Source organism: Elephas maximus, chromosome 12, assembly GCF_024166365.1.
Source record: "Elephas maximus indicus isolate mEleMax1 chromosome 12, mEleMax1 primary haplotype, whole genome shotgun sequence".
In the NCBI taxonomy this organism is placed as follows: Eukaryota; Metazoa; Chordata; class Mammalia; order Proboscidea; family Elephantidae; genus Elephas; species Elephas maximus.
In genome coordinates, this window is record NC_064830.1 from 69,094,887 (window position 1) to 69,116,628 (window position 21,742).

The following is a 21,742-nucleotide window of genomic DNA, read 5'->3' on the forward strand; positions in this document are numbered from 1 at the left end:
TATGTACGTTACAGTGGACAAAACAGATTTTAAAAAGATGAAAATAACTAAAAGACTCACTGCCCAATGATTCACCCTGCATGCTCACTGCAGAGTATGTCCTCAACTTTGGGGAGGGGAAGGGTTGCCCGACACAGGTTACTAGAGGTGAAAATGCAAGGAGATAGAGAAGATGAGACCCCCCCAAGCAGCTAGGTGGCTGCTCTTGGCCATACTCGTGCCCTGCCTGTACTACAGGCCCTGGCCTAAACACACAAGGCCGCTACTCATGTGAAGCCCACATTCTCATGGCAGACTCCAGACAAGCAGTAAATGTTGTTGTTGTTAGGTGCCTTCGAGTTGGTTCCGACTCATAGCGACCCTATCCACCACAGAGCAAAACACTTCCAGGTCCTGCACCATCCTTACAATCGTTGTTACGCTTGAGCTCATTGTTGCAGCCACTGTGTCAGTCCCCCCCGTTGAGGGTCTTCTTCTTTTCTGCTGACCTTGTACTTTGCCAAGCCTGATGTCCTTCTCCAGGGACTGATACCTCCTGACAACATGTCCAGAGTATATAAGACACAGTCTCATCATCCTTGCTTCTAAGGAGCACTCTGGCTGCACTTCTTCCAAGACAGATTTGTTCATTCTTTTGGCAGTCCATGGTATATTCAATATTCTTCGCTAACACCACAATTCAGAGGCGTCAATTCTTCTTCAGTCTTCCTTATTCATTGTCCAGCTTTCACATGCATATGATGCGATTGAAAATACCATGGCTTGGGTCAGGCGCATCTTAGTCTTCAAGGTGACACCTTTGCTTTTCAACACTTTAAAGAGTTCCTTTGCAGCAGATTTACCCAATGCAATGCGTCTTTTGATTTCTTGGCTGCTGCTTCCACGGCTGTTGATTGTGGATGCAAGTAAAATGAAATCCTCGACAGCTTCAATCTTTTCTCCGTTTATCATGATGTTGCTCCTTGGTCCAGTTGTGAGAATTTTTGTTTTATGTTGAGGCGCACAATCCATACTGAAGGCTGTGGTCTTTGATCTTCATTAGTAAGTGCTTCAAGTCATCTTCATTTTCAGCAAGCAAGGTTGTGTCATCTGCATAACTCAGGTTGTTAATGAGTCTTCCTCCAATCCTGATGCCCCGTTCTTCTTCATATAGTCCAGTTTCTTGGGTCATTTCCTCGGCAAACAGGTTGAATAAGGTATGGTGAAAGGATACAACCCTGGCGCACACCTTTCCTGACTCTAAACCAATCAGCATCCCCTTTTTCTGTCCGAACAACTGCCTCTTGACATATGTAAATGTTCCTCATGAGCACAATTAAGTGTTCTGGAATTCCCATTCTTCGCAATGTTACCCATAATTTGTTATGACCCACACAGTTGAATGCCTTTGCATAGTCAATAAAACACAGGTAAACATCCTTCCTTTTTATTTTAAACATCCTTCTAGTATTCTCTGCTTTCAGCCAGGATCCATCTGACATCAGCAATGATATCCCTGGTTCCACGTCCTCTTCTGAAACCGGCCTGAATTCCTAGCAGTTCCCTGTCGATAAACTGCTGCAGCTGTTTTTGAATGCTCTTCAGCAAAATTTTGCTTGCGGGTGGTATTAATGATATTGTTGTATTAATTTCTGCATTCAGTTGGATCACCTTTCTTGGGAATAGGCATAAATATGGATCTCTTCCAGTCAGTTGGCCAGGAAGCTGTCTTCCATATTTCTTGGCATAGACGAGTGAGCACCTCTAGTACTGCATCCATTTGTTGAAAATCTCAGTTGATATTCCATCAATTCCCTGGAGCCTTGTTTTTCACCAGTGCCTTCAGAGCAGCTTGGACTTCTTCCTTCACTACCATCAGTTCCTGATCATATGCTACCTCTTGAAATGGTTGAACATCGACTAATTCTTTTTGGTATAATGACTCTGTATTCCTTCCATCTTCTTTTGATGCTTCCTGTGTCGTTTTTTTCCCCATAGAATCCTTCAGTATTGCCACTCGAGGCTTGAATTTTTTCTTCAGTTCTTTCAGCTTGAGAAATGCCGAGCATGTTCTTCCCTTTTGGTTTTCCATCTCCAGCTCTTTGCATGTGTCATTATAATACTTTACTTTGCCTTCTCAAGCCGCCCTTTGAAATCTTCTGTTCAGTTCCTTTACTTCATCGTTTCTTCTTTTTGCTATAGCTGCTCGACATTCATGAGCAAGTTTCAGAGTCTCCTCTGACATCCATCTTGGTCTTTTCTTTCTTTCCTGTCTTTTCAGTGACTTCTTGCTTTCTTCATGGATGATGTCCCTGATGTCATTCCACAACTCGTCTGGTCTTTGATCACTAGTGTTCAATGCATCAAATCTGTTCTTGAGATGGTCTCTAAATTCAGGTGGGATATACTCGAGGTCATATTTTGGCTCTCGTGGACTTGTTCTAATTTTCTTCAGTTTCAGCTTGAACCTGCGTATGAACAATTGATGGCCTGTTCCACAGTCAGCCCCTGGCCTTGTTCTGACTGATGATACTGAGCTTTTCCATTGTCTCTTTCCACAAATATAGTCAATTTGATTCCTGTCTGTTCCTTCTCATGAGGTCCATCTGTATAGTCACGTTTATGTTGGTGAAAGAAGGTATTTGTAACGGAAAAGTCGTTGGTCTTGCAAATTCTATCATTCGATCTCCGGCGTTGTTTCTATCACCAAGGCCATATTTTCCAACTACTGATCCTTCTTTGTTTCCAACTACTGATCCTTCTTCTTTGTTTCCAACTTTCTCATTCCAATCACCAGTGATTATTAGTGCATCCTGATTGTATGTTCAATCAATTTTAGACTGCAGCAGCTGATAAAAATCTTCTATTCATCTTTGGCCTTAGCGGTTGGTGCGTAAATTTGAATAATAGTCATATTAACTGGTCTTCCTTGTAGGCTTATGGATATTATCCTATCACTGACAGTGTCGTACTTCAGTATAGATCTTGAAATGTTCTTTTTGACCGTGAATGCAACACCATTCCTCTTCAAGTTGTCATTCCTAGCATAGTAGACTATATGATTCTCTGATTCAGAATGGCCAATACCAGTCCATTTCCGCTCACTAATGCCTAGAATATCGATGTTTATGCATTCCATTTCATTTTTGACAATTTTCCTAGATTCATACTTCGTACATTCCAGGTTCCGATTATTAATGGATGTTTGCAGCTGTTTCTTCTCTTTTTGAGTCGTGCCACATTAGCAGATGAAGGTTCCGAAAGCCTTACTCCATCCATGTCATTAAGGTCGACTCTGCTTTGAGGAGGAGCTCTTCCCCAGTTGTCTTTTGAGTGCCTTCGAACCTGGGGGGGCTCACCTTCCAGCACTATATCACACAGTGTTCCGCTGCTACTCATAAGGTTTTCACTGGCTAATGCTTTTCAGAAGTAGACTGCTGGGTCCTTCTTCCTTGTCTGTCTGAGCCTGGAAGCTCACCTGAAACCTTTCCTCCATGGGTGACCCTGTTGGTATCTGAATACTGGTGGCATAGCTTCCAGCATCAGAGCAACACGCAAGCCCCCACAATATGACAAACTGACAGTAAATAGAGAATATAAAATCCAGGTAGTCATAAATGCTATAAAGTAAAAACAGGGTAAAGGGTGGGACAAGGGAGCGGGAGACAAATCTCCAGGACAGAAGAATTCAAATAATTTATGTAGATACTCGCCCCTCAAGGAGGTGCAATATTACTCCCCACTCCTTAAACTTGCGCTGCGCTTAGTGACTTCCTGCCAAAGAGTGCAGTGTGGAGAGAGGGGGACAGTAGCTGTATGGTGGGGAAACCTCATGAACAATGGCTTGGCCACGTGATGAAGGTCAGCATCAACAGGGAGAAGTTTTGATGATGGGATGGGATAAGAAGGGTACTCTCTTAGTCATCCAGTGCTGCAGTAACAGAAATACCACAAGTGGATGGCTTTAACAAAGAGAAATTTATTTTCTCACAGTCTAGTAGATTACAAGTCCAAATTCAGGGCGTTGGCTCCACGGGAAGGCTCTCTCTTTCTGTTGGCTCTTGAGGAAGGTCGTTGTCCTCAACCTTCCCCTGGTCGAAGAGCTTCTCAGGCGCAGGGACCCTGCATCCAAAGGATGTGCTCTGTTCCTGGTGCTGCTTTCTTGGTAGTATGAGTTCCCCAACTCTCTGCCTGCTTCCCCTTTCCTTTTATCCCCTTACCTTGGATCAGGGAGGTGACTTGGGTAAGGGTAGTGTTACAATCACACCCTAATCCTCTTTAACATAAAATTACAATCACAAAATGGAGGACAATCACAGAATACTGGGAATCATGGCCTAGCCAAGTTAATACACACGTTTTTTGGGGGGGAAATAATTCAGTCCATGACAGGTACTTTCCCTCTGTGGTCTTCCTCCCCAAAAAGTGTAACTTCAGCCTAACCAGGAGAAAAACATCAGACGAACCTAGATTTAGAGACATTCTGCAAAATACCCAACCAGTATTCACAAACTCTGAAGGTATTCAAAACCAAGGAAAGTCTCAGAAGCTGTCAGCCCAAAGGAGCCTAAGGAGACATGCAACTAAATGCAATGTGATACACTGGAAAAGAAAAGGGACCTTACAGGTAATTAGTATAATTTGGATAAGATAGGGAGTTTGTTGTTGTTGTTAGTTGCCATCAAGTTGGCTCTGATTCATGGCGAACCAGTATATAATAGAACAAAATGTTGCCTGGTCTTTCACCGTCTTCCAGCACTATATTGGACAACATTTTGTTGTGATCCATAGGACTTTCATTGGCTAATTTTCAGAAGTAGATCGCAGGGCTTTCTTTCTAGTCTATCTCAGTCTGGAAGCTCTGCTGAAATGCTGAAACCTTCCACCATGGGTGATTCTGCTGGTATTTGAAACACCAGTGGCATAGTTTCCAGTATGACACACTGACAGACAGGTGGTGGATATGGAGTTTAGTTAATAATAATTCAAAAAGAAGTAAAGGGAAAAGTGGTAGGGGAGGGCGTCTGAGAACATGTCTCCCAGGAAGCGACATTTGTGCTGAGTCTTGAATGATGTGATTGAGCCATGGGAAGAGAAGACCTGGGTTAGAGTGTTCTAGGCTGGCAGTTCAGATCCACCAGGCACTCCTTGGAAACTCTTTGGGGCAGTTCTGCTCTGTCCTATAGGGTCGCTGTGAGTCAGAATTAACTCGATGGCAGTGGGTTGGGTTTGGCAGAGGATATGGCTGTTTAAAGATCCTGAGGTAGAAACAGGCTTGGGGCATTCAGGAACTAGGGAGAACTCCAGCACAGCTGGTGTGACTTGAGCCGGGTGGAGGGGGCGGGGAGGTGAGCTCAGAGGTGGACAGGGGCCAGCCCATGTAAGGCATTTGGATTTCATCCTAAGTGTGACAGGAGGGTGTTGGAGAGTTTTGAACAGAAGGGTGACATGTGCTAATTTCCATTTATAATAATTTCATGTCTGTGTGGAGAACAGACTGGGGTGCAGGAAAGGAAGAGGAGGCCAGTTAGGAGGCCCTGCAGGAGGACAGGAGAAGATGGGGGGGGGCTAGACTAGAGTGGTACCAGCGCAGGCAGCATCTGGGTCCACGGTATACGTTGTCATCCTTTCAGAAGTAGGAATGCAGGTTCACATTTCATCATCTTTATTTTTTTCATCATGTCTCCTCAAGATGGGGGAAATGGTATTAGAGGGCCCACATGTGCACAGCAAAGAACCCCATTTTTTTGAGAGACCTTAAAGTGCAGTGACCCTCCATCTTTAATTCAAGATGCTCTTTCTTTAGTGGTTCGTACATTTTTCTGAAAAGTGAAATGCTTACCCGTGCTTCAGTCAGTCACCATAAGTTGCCTTTATTTAGTTGGGAAAAAATAAAATAAGGCACGTAAACTCTCCCTTCCTTCTGGAAGTTGTGAGTGGAAAGGGAAAAACACAGGCTTTTGGAGTTATGTCAAAGACTTTTCTGAAGTATATATAGCTTTAGAATATTTTCAGTGAATTTGGTTGTATTTTACTGACCACAAATAATTTCTCCTAAGCTACCTCAAATCCTTTGGGGAGAAAGCGTGTTATTGATAAAGGGTCTCTGTTTTGATCCTGAAATAAATGATTGCAATTCACGTTTTCTTGTCAAAATCAGGCACACATCTCTTGGTCTTTCTGAGATGAATGGAAAGAGAGGTCCTAGCCTCTGTCTTACTTGTCCTCCAGTGTGTTGTTGATGTTCGTGGCGCCGCTGTGGAACACTTGCTGGACACATGAGGAGCAGTTTTTACGTGTCCTACTTTTCGAACATGAGTATGTCTGTTAATACAGGTCTGTAAGCTGTCCGACCTCATCCCAGTTTCCGTGTTTGTTTCCAGAGATAGAGATGGTGATCATGGAACGTAGCAAGCTCTCAGAAGTGACCGCCAGCACCTCCATGCAGGAGCAGAACACCACGGACGAGGAGAAGAGTGCCGCTGCCACGGGCTGCAGCGAAAGCGTGCAGTGGAGCAGGTAGCTGGCCAGCAGAGGGGGCCCGCCCTGCTGCTGAGTGTGCTGTGTGCCGCGGGTGGGGGTGCCCAGCAGCCAGCCATCTGTCTGTCCGTGGGGATTGTTGCTGTCTTACGATGAGGAAATGGGTTCAGCACTAAGGTTAAGTGTCTTGGCCAGTGTCGCCCAGCCCAGGGTGATACAAAGAGTAACCCAGAATCTCTTCCCACCACACCAAATGGCCTCTTCTGTCTCTTAGCCCAACCCTCCTGCTTCCTTTCCTTTCTCTGCCCTTCCTCCAGCCTCTAATCACCAGAGATATGGTCTCTCTTGAGAGGCCAGGGGGACAGAGCCCATGTGACATTGTAGTGCTCACCCCTTGGGAAGAGACTGACAGGGCTATATCACCACCACACCCAGAGTACTTTGGTGCTGGGCCCTGTCCTAAAGGGTGTGGCCTTGCCTTACATTGGCTGTTCCTAAGAAGGCTACCCCTTGGGGTCAACCTTGGATCCCCCTGTTCCCATTCATTCACTACTGTGCGCACCACCGTCCAGGGAGCCTGCCCCCACTGACTGAGCCGGCATGATCTAATGTTGCTGTCCATCTTCGACTCTTTGCCTGATTGTTCATTTCAGTGATCGCCTGCTGAACCTAAACTCTCTCAAACCTCTGGGACACCACCCCTCAAGAATGGGGTTGGGTGGAAGCTGCTCCCAGTCTATGCAGTGAGCTGTCTGTCAGGAACTTCCTCATTTCAGGGTGATGGCCTCATAAAGTGGCCCCACAGCCCAGACCACAGAGTCCCTCTGGTCCTACCTTGTGTTAGTAAATGCACAAAAAGCCTTTCAGTTCCTCAGTCAGCCTACTCGGCACTCACTTCTGAAACACACAGCTCCCATCCTTTGTATTAATCCAAAGCAGAGTGAAAAGTTGAAGCACACTCATTTTTTCCTCCACATCTTGTTTATCTCTGCTTGGCAAATGTCTCAGTTACCTAACAGATGGAATTAATTTTTATCAGATGCACAGGGAGCCGTTTTTAGTTTTTGTTAAATAAAAAACATATTGGAGGGTGGTGCAGGCTATCAATTGCTGTACCTTATAAAGACCTCTTTGATTTTGTTTGACAGCAAAAAATGTAACACATGAAGCTCTGAAAATTAGGGAAATCATTCTAGACATAGAAAGGGAGGGGAAGAGACCTTTAGATGCTCAGCACAGAGTTATTTAGAATATGCATAATTGGTAAAACCAGGAATGACTAGCCTTGGGGAATGCTTAAGCAAATTAAGGTATATTTGCTTAATAGAATATGAACTGCCTTTAGATGAATAGTGTCATGATGTATCCAATTTTTTAGGAGCTAATAAACGGAAATACGGCACATATTTTACATAGTATGGTAATACTGTAGCTTTGCTACAGGAAGCAAAACACCTGGGTATTGCCAAACCAAAAAAAAAGTTGGGGCGGGGGGAAGAAACTGACCAAAACATTATGCTTGAATATAGAGTTGGTAGCTTCTTTGTTTCTAAATCTTAGTAAAGGGAGAGGTTTTCTTAGGGTTGATTGAGGTGGTTTCTTAACGTTGCATGGCTTTAACTGACATCTTCCACCACTTGGCTTATGATGAGAACTGATGCGGGTGCCTGGAGTTGGGCCACGCCTGGCCTTGTGAGCACACAGCCCAGGAGCCCCTGGGCCAGATCTCTGCACCTCACTGAGCCCGAATGCTAGGAAGAGACTGGCCCAGGGCGACAGCTGCCTTCTCCTCTGCAGGTGTCCAGTTGTTGGTGATCAGAAACACCGCCTTGCCCTCTGTTACCCCAGCTCCCAGCACCCAAGCAGGGAGGGTGCTGAGGTGAGGGAGGGTGGAAATTTGCTTTCCACAATGCAAATTGGATCTTGACATTGAGCCACAGCCCAAAGAAACAGCCTAGAAAAGGCAGAACTGTTCTTATAGCCCTCATACATTCTGGGCTGTATCTCCATTTGGAGTTTAATATAGACATAGCTAAGGAAAAACTATTTTAAAAAATTGTTTTTAATTGCAAAAATAATTCACATTAATAAAATATTAAAAACCTTAAAATGTGTAAAGAAGAAAAAAAGTCTCCATGAGCCCAGCATTCATAGGCGACTGCTATTAACATTTTGGTTGTTTCCTACTGGTCTTTTTTTTTTTTTGCCAATGTTTTGGGAATTCTGCCCTCTTTCCCACCAATGTTTTGGGAATTCTACCCTCTTTCCCACCAATAGCTTGGACCATACCATGTTCATCATTTTTTATTCTTTTTTTCTTCATCTGTATCAAACTTCAAGTGTCTTTTTTCATTTTGTTGTGCGCTTAGTAAACAAAATGTGTTATGGCTATATGATACCTCATCTTGTGAAAGATGGGATGTCCACTCAGCGCTTCCCTTACGATGGGGCATTTAGTTATTCAGTATTATTCCCAAATGAAACTACAGCCTGATTTCCAAGTAGCTGATTTACCAGAAAATATTTTATACTTTATCCTGCTCCCAAGTTTGGAAGTGTTATCATGGGTGGCTTACAGAAGCCCAGACTCACATGTGATAAAACCATCAACACAGCCAGGACGTGATTGATGCCCAGTCCGGGGCGAGGAAGGTACGGTGGGCTCAGGAGAAATGGAGACTGGACATAAGTGCCCCCTCCCCTGAGGTTTCTTTTTTAATTTTAGTGTCTCATGTATTTTTTTGAAATGTTATGACAAGTACATTTTCACTGTTTTTTCTTTTGCCTCTTTGAATTTAATATTTTGATTCAGTGGTACATTTACAGGGTTCAAAGTTCAAAAAGTATAAAAGGTTACGTGGTGAAAAGTCTCCCTGTTCCTCAGCTCCACCCAGTTTTACTCCCTTTAGGCAACTCTTATAGATAGTGAACCTTGTGTCCTTCTGGGGTTAAGCGTGCCCTTAGTCACTCATTGAGGTGATCTGCTGTCTTGGCCTTAGAATTGCATCCAGAGAAGACAGCTGCAGAGGGCCACAGGGTCAGAGCTTCCTGCCAGCAGGCCCTGTCTGTTCATACACTATTATCATTGGGTTGAAGAATCTTTCTGAACTGAGCCCTTTGTCTGGAAGGGCAACATCTGGGGCGTGCTGTTTCTGATGTTTGTAGCTGCTGTCCAGATCTCACCCACAAAGCATCAGAGGCAGGAGACCTCGTTATGGATTCTTACCAGTCGGGGAAGGTTGGTCCAAGAAATTGCTGCGATCAAGAGAAAGTACCCTTGGAATATAAAAATTGTTGTTGTCATGTGCCATCAAGTTGATTCCAGTTCATACTGACCCTATAAGGATGGAGTAGAACTGCCCCATAGGATTTCCTAGGCGGTAATCTTTATGGCAGCAAATCGCCAGGGCTTTCTCCCATGGAGCCACTGAGTTAGCAGCTTAACCATTGCGCCACCAGGGCTCCTTGGGTATTAAAAATAGAAACCAAGTAGCAGCTTCCATGTCCTGAGCCCTTTCCAGTGTGTGCCTGGCCCTGAGCGGAATGCCTGTAAACCATCGTTTCATGTGAGTTCTCGCAATAACCCAGCAAAGCTGCAATCCTCATTTTCACAGATGGGGAAATAGAGAGGTTTTAGGTAACTCGCCCAGTGGCATACAGCTAGGAAATGAAAGAACCAGAATTGGAACTCGGCAAGTCTGGCTCTAGGGCCCACATTTTTTAAATCGTTTGAACCTGTGTGGATTTCGTCTGGTACTGTTTGTCTACCACATTACCTTGTTTTCTTTCCCCATTCTCTTGTCACTCTTTGAAATGAGGATGTGTGTCTATTGATTCTCAGTCTCTGCCCCCTCGTCTGGCATGCGACCTCTACAGGAGCAGGGACTCTCATTTTCCCCCAGTGTCTGGGGCACCTAGTGAACGATTGTTGAACCACTCAGTGGTCTGTTCCTTGGTCAGTTTCCCCCTCTAAACAGCACCTCTTTTTGGGCATAACCACGCTCTGATTTGTCCTTGCGGCCTCAGTGCCTGGTGCTGGATGGGATACCGGGAGTGCGATGAACGTTGGTGGGCTCATGAGTGCAGAGCTGTAGGAGAGAAGGGCAGCCCACCCCCCATGTGCAGGTGGGAGGAGAGGGGTGTTCACGAGGCTCAGGCGCATCCCTCCCTCTTTTCTAGACCCTTCCTGGATATGGTGTACCATGCCCTGGACAGCCCGGAGGATGACTACCACGCCCTCTTCGTGCTTTGCCTCCTCTATGCCATGTCACATAACAAAGGTAAGCACGTCCCTCGCCTGCCTTCCTACCTGTGGCTTGAGTGCCTATTATCATCCCTCTCCTCTGCTGTATGAGGTGGAAGGAAAACTGCTTTCTTTGAGGAATTTCTTTCCTGACTTCAGCAGACTCCCACAAAACTTCTCTGCAACCTTGTTAGAATGTCTCAGGTGTTTCTCTGCAGACTGAAGTCACAGGAATTAGTTACTCAGGTAGTATGGGGGAAAAGGGTTAAAATGTTGACTGTGCAAAACCCAATATGACTGTGTTCACACTGTGGTTTTCTTTCAGCCCCTTGCTTGATGAACTGACTTAGTATCAGACCTCTTTCCTAACATCAGAACTGAAATTGGTCAAATTGTAACCTTGGTTTTGCTATTTATAATAGTTGGTGTTATTGCTCAGGGTTCAGAGCTAAAACAGACCCTTGGTGGAGCTGTGGAAGCATAGGTTTCCTTTCTGAAGAAAGGTGTGGCTCTCTGGCTTCCATTGTTGAGCCTGTGTGATCAGGATCAGCTCTTGTGGAATTAGTGGGTTTGATTAGAATTCATTCACTCACTCGCCCACTGCTGACTGCTAGGAGCAGCACCACCTGCCTTGGCGTGGACAAGCTCTGAACCTCCACCTCAGAATCTCTTAGAAGAAGTCAAGAATATTCCATCTGTCTCCTGCGGCAAGTGGGGCTTGCTGTAGATGAGACATTGATTACATCGAGTGATATTTTAGTAGGTTTTTTGTAAGCTTATTGGGGAGCTTGTGGAGGTAGTTTTTACTAAGATAGCCTATGACTAGAGACATTTAAGAAACACTCAGCATAACTGTAGTAGGCTAATTGGTCACCCCCAAAGATATCAGGTCGTAATCCCCAAAACTGGTAAGTGTTACCTTATTTGCAGATGTGATTAAATTAAGATTTCGAGACGAGGGGATTATTCTGGATGCTTTGGGTAGGCCCTGAAAGCCATCACAAGTGTCTTTATCAGGGTGAGGCAGAGGGAGATTGGACACAGACTCACAGAGGAGAAGGTAGTGTGAAGACAGAGCAGAGAGGAGGTCTGAAGATACTGTGGAGGGGTACAGCCACCGAGAAGGCATGCCGGGAGCCATCAGAAGCTGAGAGAGGCAGAGACTGGATCCTGCCATAGAGCCTCCGGGTAGCGCGGCACTGCCGGCACCTTTTCAGCCCGGTGATACTGATTAGAACTTCTGGCCTCCAGAACTGCGAGAGAATAAATGTCTATTGTTTTAAGCCACCAAAATTGTGGCAAATTGCTTTAACAACTAAGTGTTTGTTTATTCTTAAATCGTTAATACATGTGCATATATAAATAAGTCAATTGTTGAGGAAAAAACATGCTGTGAAAAAGGTCCCCCTCCTCTGTTGTCCCCCAGCTTTCCACTTCAAAGGCAGTTTATGTTCCCAGTTCCTTGGGTGTCTTTTTAAAAAACATCACTGCAAATCCAAATATAAGCACGTATGATTTTGCTTCTACTACTGCCCCCCTTAAACAGAAAATGAGTTATCCCATGTTGTCTGTTCTAAACCTTTTCCTGTATATCCTATATCAGCACGTCATTCTGCATCTGTGTACAATGTGTAGAACTGCCTTGTTCTTTTTAATCGTATGTCTAAGCCTGGCTTATTCTGCCATCCTCTTACTGAGTGATGTTTAGACTCTTACCAGGCTTTTCCTATTACAGACAGGACCGCAGCGGCTCTTCTCATATGTAATTCATTGTGTTCCCATGCAAGTCTGCGGATAGAGCCCAAGATTTTTTTAATTATTATTAGTTTCTCATTCAAAAATTTACACACAAATTGTTTTGTGACATTGGTTGCAATTCCTGCAATGTGTCAGTACTCCCTTCCTTTCCATCCCGGGTTTCCCTTGTCCGTTTGTCTAATTTTCCTGTCTTCCTGCCTTCTTGTCTTTGCTTTGGGTGGGTGTTGCCCATTCGGTCTCTTTGATTGAACAAAGAAGCATGCTCCTCTAATGTGTTATTGTTTGTTTTTTAGGCCTGTCTAATCCTTGGCCAAAAGGTTGACTTTGGGAGTGGCTTCAGCTGAGTTAGCAGGGTGTCTGGGGAACTATAGTCTTGGAGAGTTCCTTTAGTCACTGTCAGACCAGTAAGTCTGGTCTTTTTTTGTGCTTTTGAATTTTGTTCTACGTTTTTCTCCCGCCCTGTCTGGGACCCTCTGGTGTGATCCCTGTTGGAGCGGTCGATGGTGGTAGCCGGATACCATCTAGGTATTTGGGGCTCAGGTTGGTGGAGGCTGTGGTTCATATGGTCAGTTAGTGCTTTGGACTCATATTTTTCTTGTGTCTTTGGATTTCTTCATTCTTCTTTGCTTCAGATGGGATGGGACCAATAGAGATATCTTAGATGGCTGCTCATAAGCTTTTAAGACCCCAGACATTACTCACCAAAGTTGGATGTAGAACATTTTCTTTATGAACTATGTTATGCCAGTTGGCCTAGATGTCCCTCAAGGCTATGGTCTCCAGCCCTCAGTCCTAGTAACTCGGTCCCTCAAGGTATTTGGATTTATCTAGGAAGCTTCTATGACTTTGCCTTGGTCAAGTTATGCTAGCTTCCTCTATATTGTGTGTTGTCTTGCCCTTAACCAAAGTTAACACTTGTCTACTATCTGGTTATTGATTTTCCCTCCCCTCCCTGTGTAACTATCAAAGATTGTTTTTTTCGGTGTGTAAACCTTTTCTTGAGTTTTTATAATTGTGTGTCTCATACAACATTTGTCCTTTGTGATTGACTCATTTCACTCAGCAGAATACTCTCCAGATTCATCCATGTCGTGAGGTGTTTTGTGGATTCATCATTGTTCTTTTTCTTTACCTAATAGTCTGAGGTTTTTAAAAGAAGCACAGCAGACTCCAAATCCTGCAGACATTCCTCTCTACAGTCTCGTTCACTCCTGTGACTTCTGAAATCCCCTCGAGCTCAAGGCTCTGTGCCAGGCACACGGGTCCTCAGCTACTGTGGAGTGAACAGAACTCCATGAAGCAGACACACAGGGGTCCTCAGCTACTATAGAGTGAACAGAACTCCACGAGACTGACCAGCTCCCACCCATGGATTGACCACCACACCCCCGGCCCCCGCCCTCTATGCCCCCTATCTAGTCCTGCAGTCTTAACTCCTGCTTGTTGCATGCTGGAAACTCCTACCAAGATATTTCAGCAACACTACAAAAACGCCTGTCTAACATTATACTCATCTGCTCTATAAGTATCCCCCAGCCCTGTCACACTTCCTGGCATTCTGGTTTAGTTGAAATTGTCACCCAAGGCTGAAAGTGCCATGACGTTTACCTCTTTCCCTCCTTTATTCCCAGGATTTAGTCATCAAGCCTTGTCAGTTCTTCCTCTTCAGTCTCTCTGATGAGCAGACTTTAACTGAGTGCCTGCTTTGGTGCCTGGCCCTAAGTTAGGGGCTAGAGGAGGGCACCAAAGGCATGGGAGCAAGAGGGATCTGGGCGTGCCATCCCAATGGCCTTTATCTCAGCCTCCCTGAAGGGTCAAATGTATTGCCATTTTATCGTCCACTCTTCATAGCACTGCCAGGTATCTTCTTAATAAGGTCATTTTGATCATGTCCCTCCCCTGTTCAGAAACTTCAGTGTCTTCCCCTGTCCCTTAAACTCCATCCTACTAAGCCTGTCATCTGGGGTAACCAGATGCCACCCATTTTTCCAACTTGATCTGATGCCCACGACTTCCTTCATAGACCCTTGGCTGTGTCCCAGGGGTTTTCAAATTTTTATTTAGTGACAGAACTCTTTCATGGAGATTAATTTATGACTGCTGTCATAGTATTCCCTGAACTATTAGTATTCACTTGGTTGCAAGCAACAAAAACCCTTCTCATTAGCTGAGGCTAAAATGGAAAGTCTATAGAAAGGCCACTGGGGAAGCTCACAGGATCCAAGAAGTTGCTGAAAGGCCTAGGGAAGGACAGAAGCACACCCAGTTTTAGGAGCTTTGGCAACAAGAGATCATAGACCTTTCCTCAAGGGTTCTGATTTGGCCCCAGCAAATCCCAGGCTGGGAGTGTGTCTCAGCCAAGTTTCAAATTCTTGGGCAAGTGATCTGATTGTTCCAGCTTGTTGGTGTCTAACTCTGGAACCATCAGTCATGGCTGGGGGCAGGGTCCTGTAGCGCAGACTTGGCCCCGAGGGGATCAGCCTGTGTCTGGGACTGTTCCTATAGGAAGAAGCTTCTTTGGAAGCTTGGCGGCAGTGCCTAACACACTTACCTGTCACCAAATAGTTCTGCCATCTTCTTGTATTCATTTGAGGTTTTTTTTTTTTTTTTTTTCCTGCCATTTCCTCTTCCCCTTTGACCCTATTGAAATTCTTCTTGTCTGTCAGGGTTCCACTCAGAAGTCACCTTCTCTAGGAAGAGCTCTCTGATCCCTTCAAGTGGTGTTCATACTGTGTTAGCACCATCTAATGCCACCACTCATCTGTCAGTTTGTCGTACTGTGGTGGCTTGTGTGTGGCTGTGATGCTGAAAGTTATGCCATAGGTATTTCAAATACCAACAAGGTCACTCATAGTAGATAGGTTTCAGCAGAGCTTCCAGACTAAGACAGGCTAGGTAGAAGGACCTGGTGATCTACTTATGAAAAAACTGGCCAGCGAAAACCATATGAATAGCAGTGAAACATTGTCTGATACACTGCTGCAAGATGATCCCCTCAGGTTGGAAGCACTCAAAATACAACTGGGGAAGAACTGCTTCCTCAAAGTAGAGGCAACCTTAATGACGTGAATAGAGTCAAGCTTTTGGGACCTTCATTTGCTGATGTGGCACAACTCAAAATGAGAAGAAACAGCTGCAAACATCTGTGAATAATTGGAATGTGGAATGTATGAATCAAGGAAAATTGGAAGTTGTCAAAAATGAAATAGAATGCTTGAAGATCAATATCGTAGAGATTAGTGAGCCAGAATTAACTGGTTTTGGCCATTTTGAATCGAGCAATCATATGGTCTCCTACGCTGGGAATGACAATTTGAAGAAGAATGGAGTTGCATTCGTTGTCAAAAAGAACTTTTCGAGATCTATCCTGAAGTACAGCACTGTCAGTGATAGGATAATATCCATGCACCTACAAGGAAATCCAGTTAATATGAATATTATTCAAATTCATGCATCAACCACTAAGGCCAAAGATGAAAAAATTGAAGATATTTACCAACTTTTGGAATCTGAAATTGATCGAATATGCATTCAGGATGTACTGATAATTACTGGTGATTGGAATGCGAAAGTTAGAAACAAAGAAGTAGGATCAGTAGTTGGAAAATATGGCCTTGGTGATAGAAACAATGCCGGAGACGGCATGATTGAATTTTGCAAGACCAACGACTTCTTCGTTGCAGATACCTTTTTTCACCAACATAAACGGCGACTATACACATGGGCCTTGCCAGGTGGAATACACAGGGATCAAATCAACTACATCTGTGGAAAGAGATGATGGAAAAGCTCAAATATCATCAGTCAGAACAAGGCCAGGGGCAGACAGCAGATCAGGCTATCAGTTACGCATATGCAAGTTCAAGTTGAAACTGAAGAAAATTAGAACAAGTCCACGAGAGCCATAGTACAACCTTGAGTGTATCCCACCTGAATTTAGAGACCATCTCAAGAATAGATTTGATGCCTTGAACACTAATGACCGAAGACCAGGCAAGTTGTGCAAGGACATCATACATGAAGAATGCAAGAGGTCATTAAAAAGACAGGAGAGAAAGAGAAGACCTAAATGGATGTGAGAAGAAACTCTGAAACTTGCTCTTGAATGTCAAGTAGCTAAAGCAAAAGGAAAAAATGATGAAGTAAAAGAGCTAAACAGAAGATTTCAAAGGTGGATCGAGAAGACAAAGTAAAGAATTATGATGACATGTGCAGAGACCTAGAGATAGAAAACCAAAAAGGAAGAACATGCTCAGCATTTCTCAAGCTGAAAGAACTGAAGAAAAAATTCAAGCCTCAAGTTGCAATACTGACGGATTCTACGGGGAAAATATTAAACAATGCAGGAATCATCAAAAGAAGATGGAAGGAATACACAGAGTCACTATACCAAAAAGAATTGGTTGACTTTCAACCGTTTCAGGAGGTAGCATATGTTCATTTACTCATTTGATTGATTCTTTCACCCTTCCAACAAATATTTTGAAGCCCCTCCAAGATGCCAGGCATGTGGTTAGTATTGGGAATACAGTGGTAAACCAAACAAATAGGGCCCCTGTTTTCATGGAGTCTGCATCCTGTTAGAGGAAGCAATGAACCAGTAAACAGATGAGAACAATAATTCCATGTAGTGAAAAGTGCAGTGGTGAAAATAAAACTGCGAGGGCTGAGGACAGAGGGCACCATGTTAGGTTGGGCTGTCAGGCAGGCAGGCAATGTGCCCATAGTGGGCAGGTGCTCTGAGAGTGGTGGGCTGGAGCCAGGCTGCAGGGGGTGGGTGGGCCACGACTATGAACAATCTGCATCCTGAGCGCCGCGTGGGGCTGCTGAGGAACGTTAGCCAGGAAATGATCTGACCCCCATAGAGCCCCCAGAATGAGTTTGTAGTCATTCAACCAGAAGACAGGAGGGATAGAGGGATGTGTGGGCAGTGTTTAGGGGGTGAAACTAGAAAAGTCTCTCAGCATTCAGCAGATATTTACTGATATGTGAAGCACTGTTCTGAGCACTGGAACAAATCTGATGAGCCTCATTCAAGTGATAACATGTGATTGTGAGAAATGACAGAAGGTGATAAGCAGGGTGAGGTTCGGTAAGGAGTAGCCGGTGGTGGTGGTGTGGTGGCAACCAACAGGGTGGTTAAGGCTTCTCCAAGGAAGGTGCGTGAGAGCCAAGGCTCACAGAGTAAGAAGGAGCCTGCTCTGTAAAGAGCTGGAGCCACAGTACTCCAGGCAAAGGGAACGGCATGTGCAAAGGCCCCGAGTTGGTAAAGAGCTTACAGGTCAAGGAGCAGAAAGCAGTCCAAGGTTAGCCTGGCCAGGCGAGCAGGGACTAGATGGTGAAAGGCTTTGAAGGCCATGAAAAGGAATTTAGATTTTACTCCAAACGCAGTGGGGAACCACTGATGGCTTTTTAAGTAGGAGAGTGACATGATCAGATGGAAGTTTTCAAAGAATACTCTGGCTGCTGGGTACAGAGTGGATTACTGGGGGCTGGGGGTGAGCTACAAGAAGGGAAGCTGGAAGACTTGTTAGGAAGCTGTTGCAGTAGTCCAGTCAAGAGATGATGTGGATCGGATTGGGCTGTTGGCTCTAGTGATGGGGAAAGCTGGAAGGATTTAACGTACATTGTGGAGCTAGAGCCAGGATGTGCTGATGGATTGGATGGGGGAGTTGAGTGAAAGGGAAGAGTCAAGGGAGACTGCTGCATTTTGGCTTGAGTGGCTGTGGTACCATCTGCTGGGATGGGGAGTCTAGGAGAGGAGCAGGGCTGAGGGGTTCTGCTTGATTTGGATGGGAGGGAGCACTGAGGGAAGATGGGGTGAAGCCCAGGTTCCTGGCTCCTGCCAGTGTGTGAGTAGTCGTGCTGTCTCCAGAACCAACAAGCATGGGTGTGGAGAGGAAGCAGGAGAGTTCAGGTTTGGAACCCTCATTCCAGGTGCCAGAGGACCCCAGGGGAAGCCGCCTAGTGGGGGAGCTGTCACCTGGTTTATGTTCCAGTCCTGGCCTGTGGGCACAAGGTCTGCATTTGGTAGTTTTTTGGTTTGTGTGTTTTTTTTGCTAGGTAGCAGGTGGTTTGCTGTACTTAACACTCAGCCTCTCTTTTCCAGACCCTTACCCCCAAGTAGGCCCCCTAACGTGATGGTATCTTTCTGATAGGTTTTTCATCATAAGACAGTTTTAACATAAAAGCAATGTTAATAAAAACCAAATGTTAGCTCAGGCCTTCCAGTAAATCATAATAGATTAGATGCTGCACATAAATGAATATCCCACAATGGAGAGGGTTGGATGGTTGGAGAGAACGTGCTTGCTGTGATTCAGTTGGGCCACGTAATGAATTCGAGTTCATATCTGTAATAGAAAATGCAGCCTCTCTCCTTTGTCAAGTCTGCCTAGCCCTGGTCCAGCGTGTGTGTAGGGGGTGGGGGTTTATAGCTTTTGTGTTTTTAAAGGCCTCCACTCCACCCCCGACACTCCTACTCCTGTCCCTCCACTTCTCATTGTTTCCCCAAGAGGAATCTTGGCCTTTTTTGTTTTGCTGAGAAGTTACTGGAACATGGATGACAGGTATGGGAAAGGTCGAAAGGTAATGGGATAAAGAGAAGCTTTAGCCATGCCAGGAGCTGGCAAAACATCTTGGATCTCGGCTGACACATGATCAGAACTGGAAGTACGTTGGAAATCAGCCCAACATCTGGTTAGCTTTTGAAATTGTTGGTCTATAGTTTTCCATACCTGGCAAGGCTTGCGTGACTGCAGCCAACGAGACCTTGTGTGGTCAAAAGAAAATACAATTGAATATTATTTACCTGGTGCTGTCATAGTCTCTCTATTTAGGTTTGTCTCTCTAATTCTTTTTATGTAGCTTTGGTCTGAATCTTTTTCATCCCTACCCTGAATGGGTGCTGCTGCTATGGGGGAAGAATCTAGAACTTAGAAAAGAAGCTTAGTAACTAGTTACTGACATCGTGGAGCCACACTCTTCCCTCCTGCTTTTGGATTCTTTGAATTAGTTGGTTGGGAGTTTGGTCCCCACCCCCACCCCTGTGGCTGTTGGGTGAAGCGGTAGAGTGGGGAGACCCGTTCTGATTCACTTGGGCAGAGCAGGACCTGACCCCAGTGGGAAGGGAGCAAGGAAGCATGTGGTCTGCCAGAAGTCTAAGAGTGCTGGTGTGTCTTCACAGGCCATGTGAAGTGCATCAGGGTTTCTGTGGAATTTGTCCATTGCCAGGCACTTAAGGCTGGAAGCAAACAGGACAATGTATTATCCACAGTGTTTATTTCAGCCAGAAGGAAAATGTCTAGCAAAAAAACTGTTGGGTTTGCAACTATAGCTGCCTTTCTTGACTAAGGACCTCAGTGTGTGTGTGTGCCGATTTTCTTTCCTGTGCATAATCCTGTCATACTGTGACAGGTCTGTCAGCCATCATTTTGTTTCAGTAGGTGGTTTAAACCCAAATCAAATGCTTCTCCACAAAGTCAGGGCCTTCCTGATAATCGTGGTGATGATGATATAATGCTTGTTGTAGAAAATAGAGTAAATTTTTTTTTTCACTTGCCTATGATTATACCACCTTAAGACAATCAGCTGCTAACAATTTTGTGATATTTCTTCCCAGCCTTGTTTGGGTGGGGTGATAGTTGGGTTGTTCTGCATGGCCGTCATATTGGAGCTTCTGTGTTCTGTGTGTGTGTGTGTCCCCACTTATGAGATATGTGCCCCCAATTTTGAGATATGCCTGATTCTTCTCCCCCTCTTTCTTTTGTAGTGGGCTAAATTTGATCAAAACTAGTTAACTCCTTTACAAATTATTTAGTTAATTAAACAGACATTTATAGAGCTCCGTCTTTGTGCCAGAGAACTGCTAGATCATGTGGTTCACAGAGTTTGCGCAGGTGGAAGAGAAGAACTAGCAAGCAAGAAGAAAGTGATGCGGCCTAGAGAGCTCCAGACTCTGATGGGCTCGGGAGTCTGGGTCTGCATTCCGCTCTGGGCTTCTCCACTCTCTGCGTTACCTCAGGCGGGCTTCATAACTTATTTACACCTCAGTTTCTTCATCTATGAAATGGAAATAATAATACCTACTTCACTGAGTGTAAGAGTTAAATGTAACCTGCCTGCCTAATGGTTACCATTTATTCTGTGCTTACTATGTGAAGGAAAAGGAGCCCTGATGGTACAATGATTAAGCACTCAGCTACTAAGCTACCAGTGGCTCTGTGAGAGAAAAGACCTGGCAGTCTGTTCCTGTAAAAATTATAGCCTTGGAAACCCTATGAGGCAGTTTACCCTGTCCTATAGGGGCACTCTGTCCAGAGAGGCTTGATTTGTTGTGTTGTTTGTTTTTGAGTGAGTACTATGCTAAATGATGAGGTCTGCTTGAGAATTACTTGATAGTCACGCAACTGTTTTTTAAGGCTGTGGGACTCGGGGGTGTCTGGAGCTTTTAAATTGCTGTCCAGGCCTTGTAAGCCAAGGGCTGGGGCAATTCAGAATAGCAGAGGGGATTTTAGAGGCTGTGGTGGGAGAGAGAGAGACAGGGGAGAGGAGTTGAGGCACCTGGCCCAGGAGGAACTTTGGGGAAAGAACGGAGGGGTTTTTTCCATGGTTTGCCATGTGTTGTGTGGAATCTAGTGTGTTCTCTGTCTTCCCATGGCCCGTGGTAGAGTCCGCCTTGCATGAATGCGTTGCAGCATCAGGTCTGTTTTGGGGGAAATGCTGGAAGAGTGGGATCACCTTGAGTGGGCATGAGGGGATGGAGGCCACCCAAGTCAGGCCAGAGTACAGCCAGAGCACATCAACTCTGCAGCTGCCTTGGAGTGGGTTCCTGCCACCTGCCACAGGTCCTGGCATCCAAGCCTTGCCTGCTCCCTCCCCTGACCTTTTTGCCTCCTCGTATCTTCCTCAGTCCCTTTCCCAGCCGTCTCCAAGCTTTGCCAGATGCCCTACAATCTGCCTCTAGCCCTTCCTGTCCAGCTCAAGAGAGATCCTGCCTGTCCTTCAGAATCCATCCTGAGTTGCTCGTCCCTGAGAAGGGGCCCAAGCATCAGCTCTACCAGCCCTGTTGTCATTCTTGTTGGGTGTTGTCCAGTCGATTCCGACTCATAGCGATCCCATGCAACAGAGTAGAGCTGCCCCGCAGGGTTTCCTAGGCTGAGATCTTTACAGAAGCAGAACTCCATGTTTTCTCCTGTGAAGCCACTGGTGGGTTCAAACCACTAACCTTTCAATTAGCAGCCAAGAGCTTAACCATTGTGCCAACAGGGCTTCTTGCCGGCC

The 21,742-nt window shown here is 45.2% G+C and overlaps 1 protein-coding gene across 4 annotated transcripts in view; it reads left to right on the plus strand.

Moving 5' to 3' along the window:
• The window catches only part of CLEC16A (C-type lectin domain containing 16A), a 241,915-nt gene that overhangs the window by 90,056 nt on the left and 130,117 nt on the right, over window positions 1-21,742 (plus strand). For all 4 annotated transcript variants that reach the window (XM_049904932.1, XM_049904933.1, XM_049904934.1 and 1 more), the window contains exons 11-12: window positions 6,363-6,498; window positions 10,639-10,739. In XM_049904932.1, the coding sequence (XP_049760889.1) occupies window positions 6,363-6,498; window positions 10,639-10,739 (237 nt within the window). The remainder of the gene's footprint in view (window positions 1-6,362; window positions 6,499-10,638; window positions 10,740-21,742) is intronic.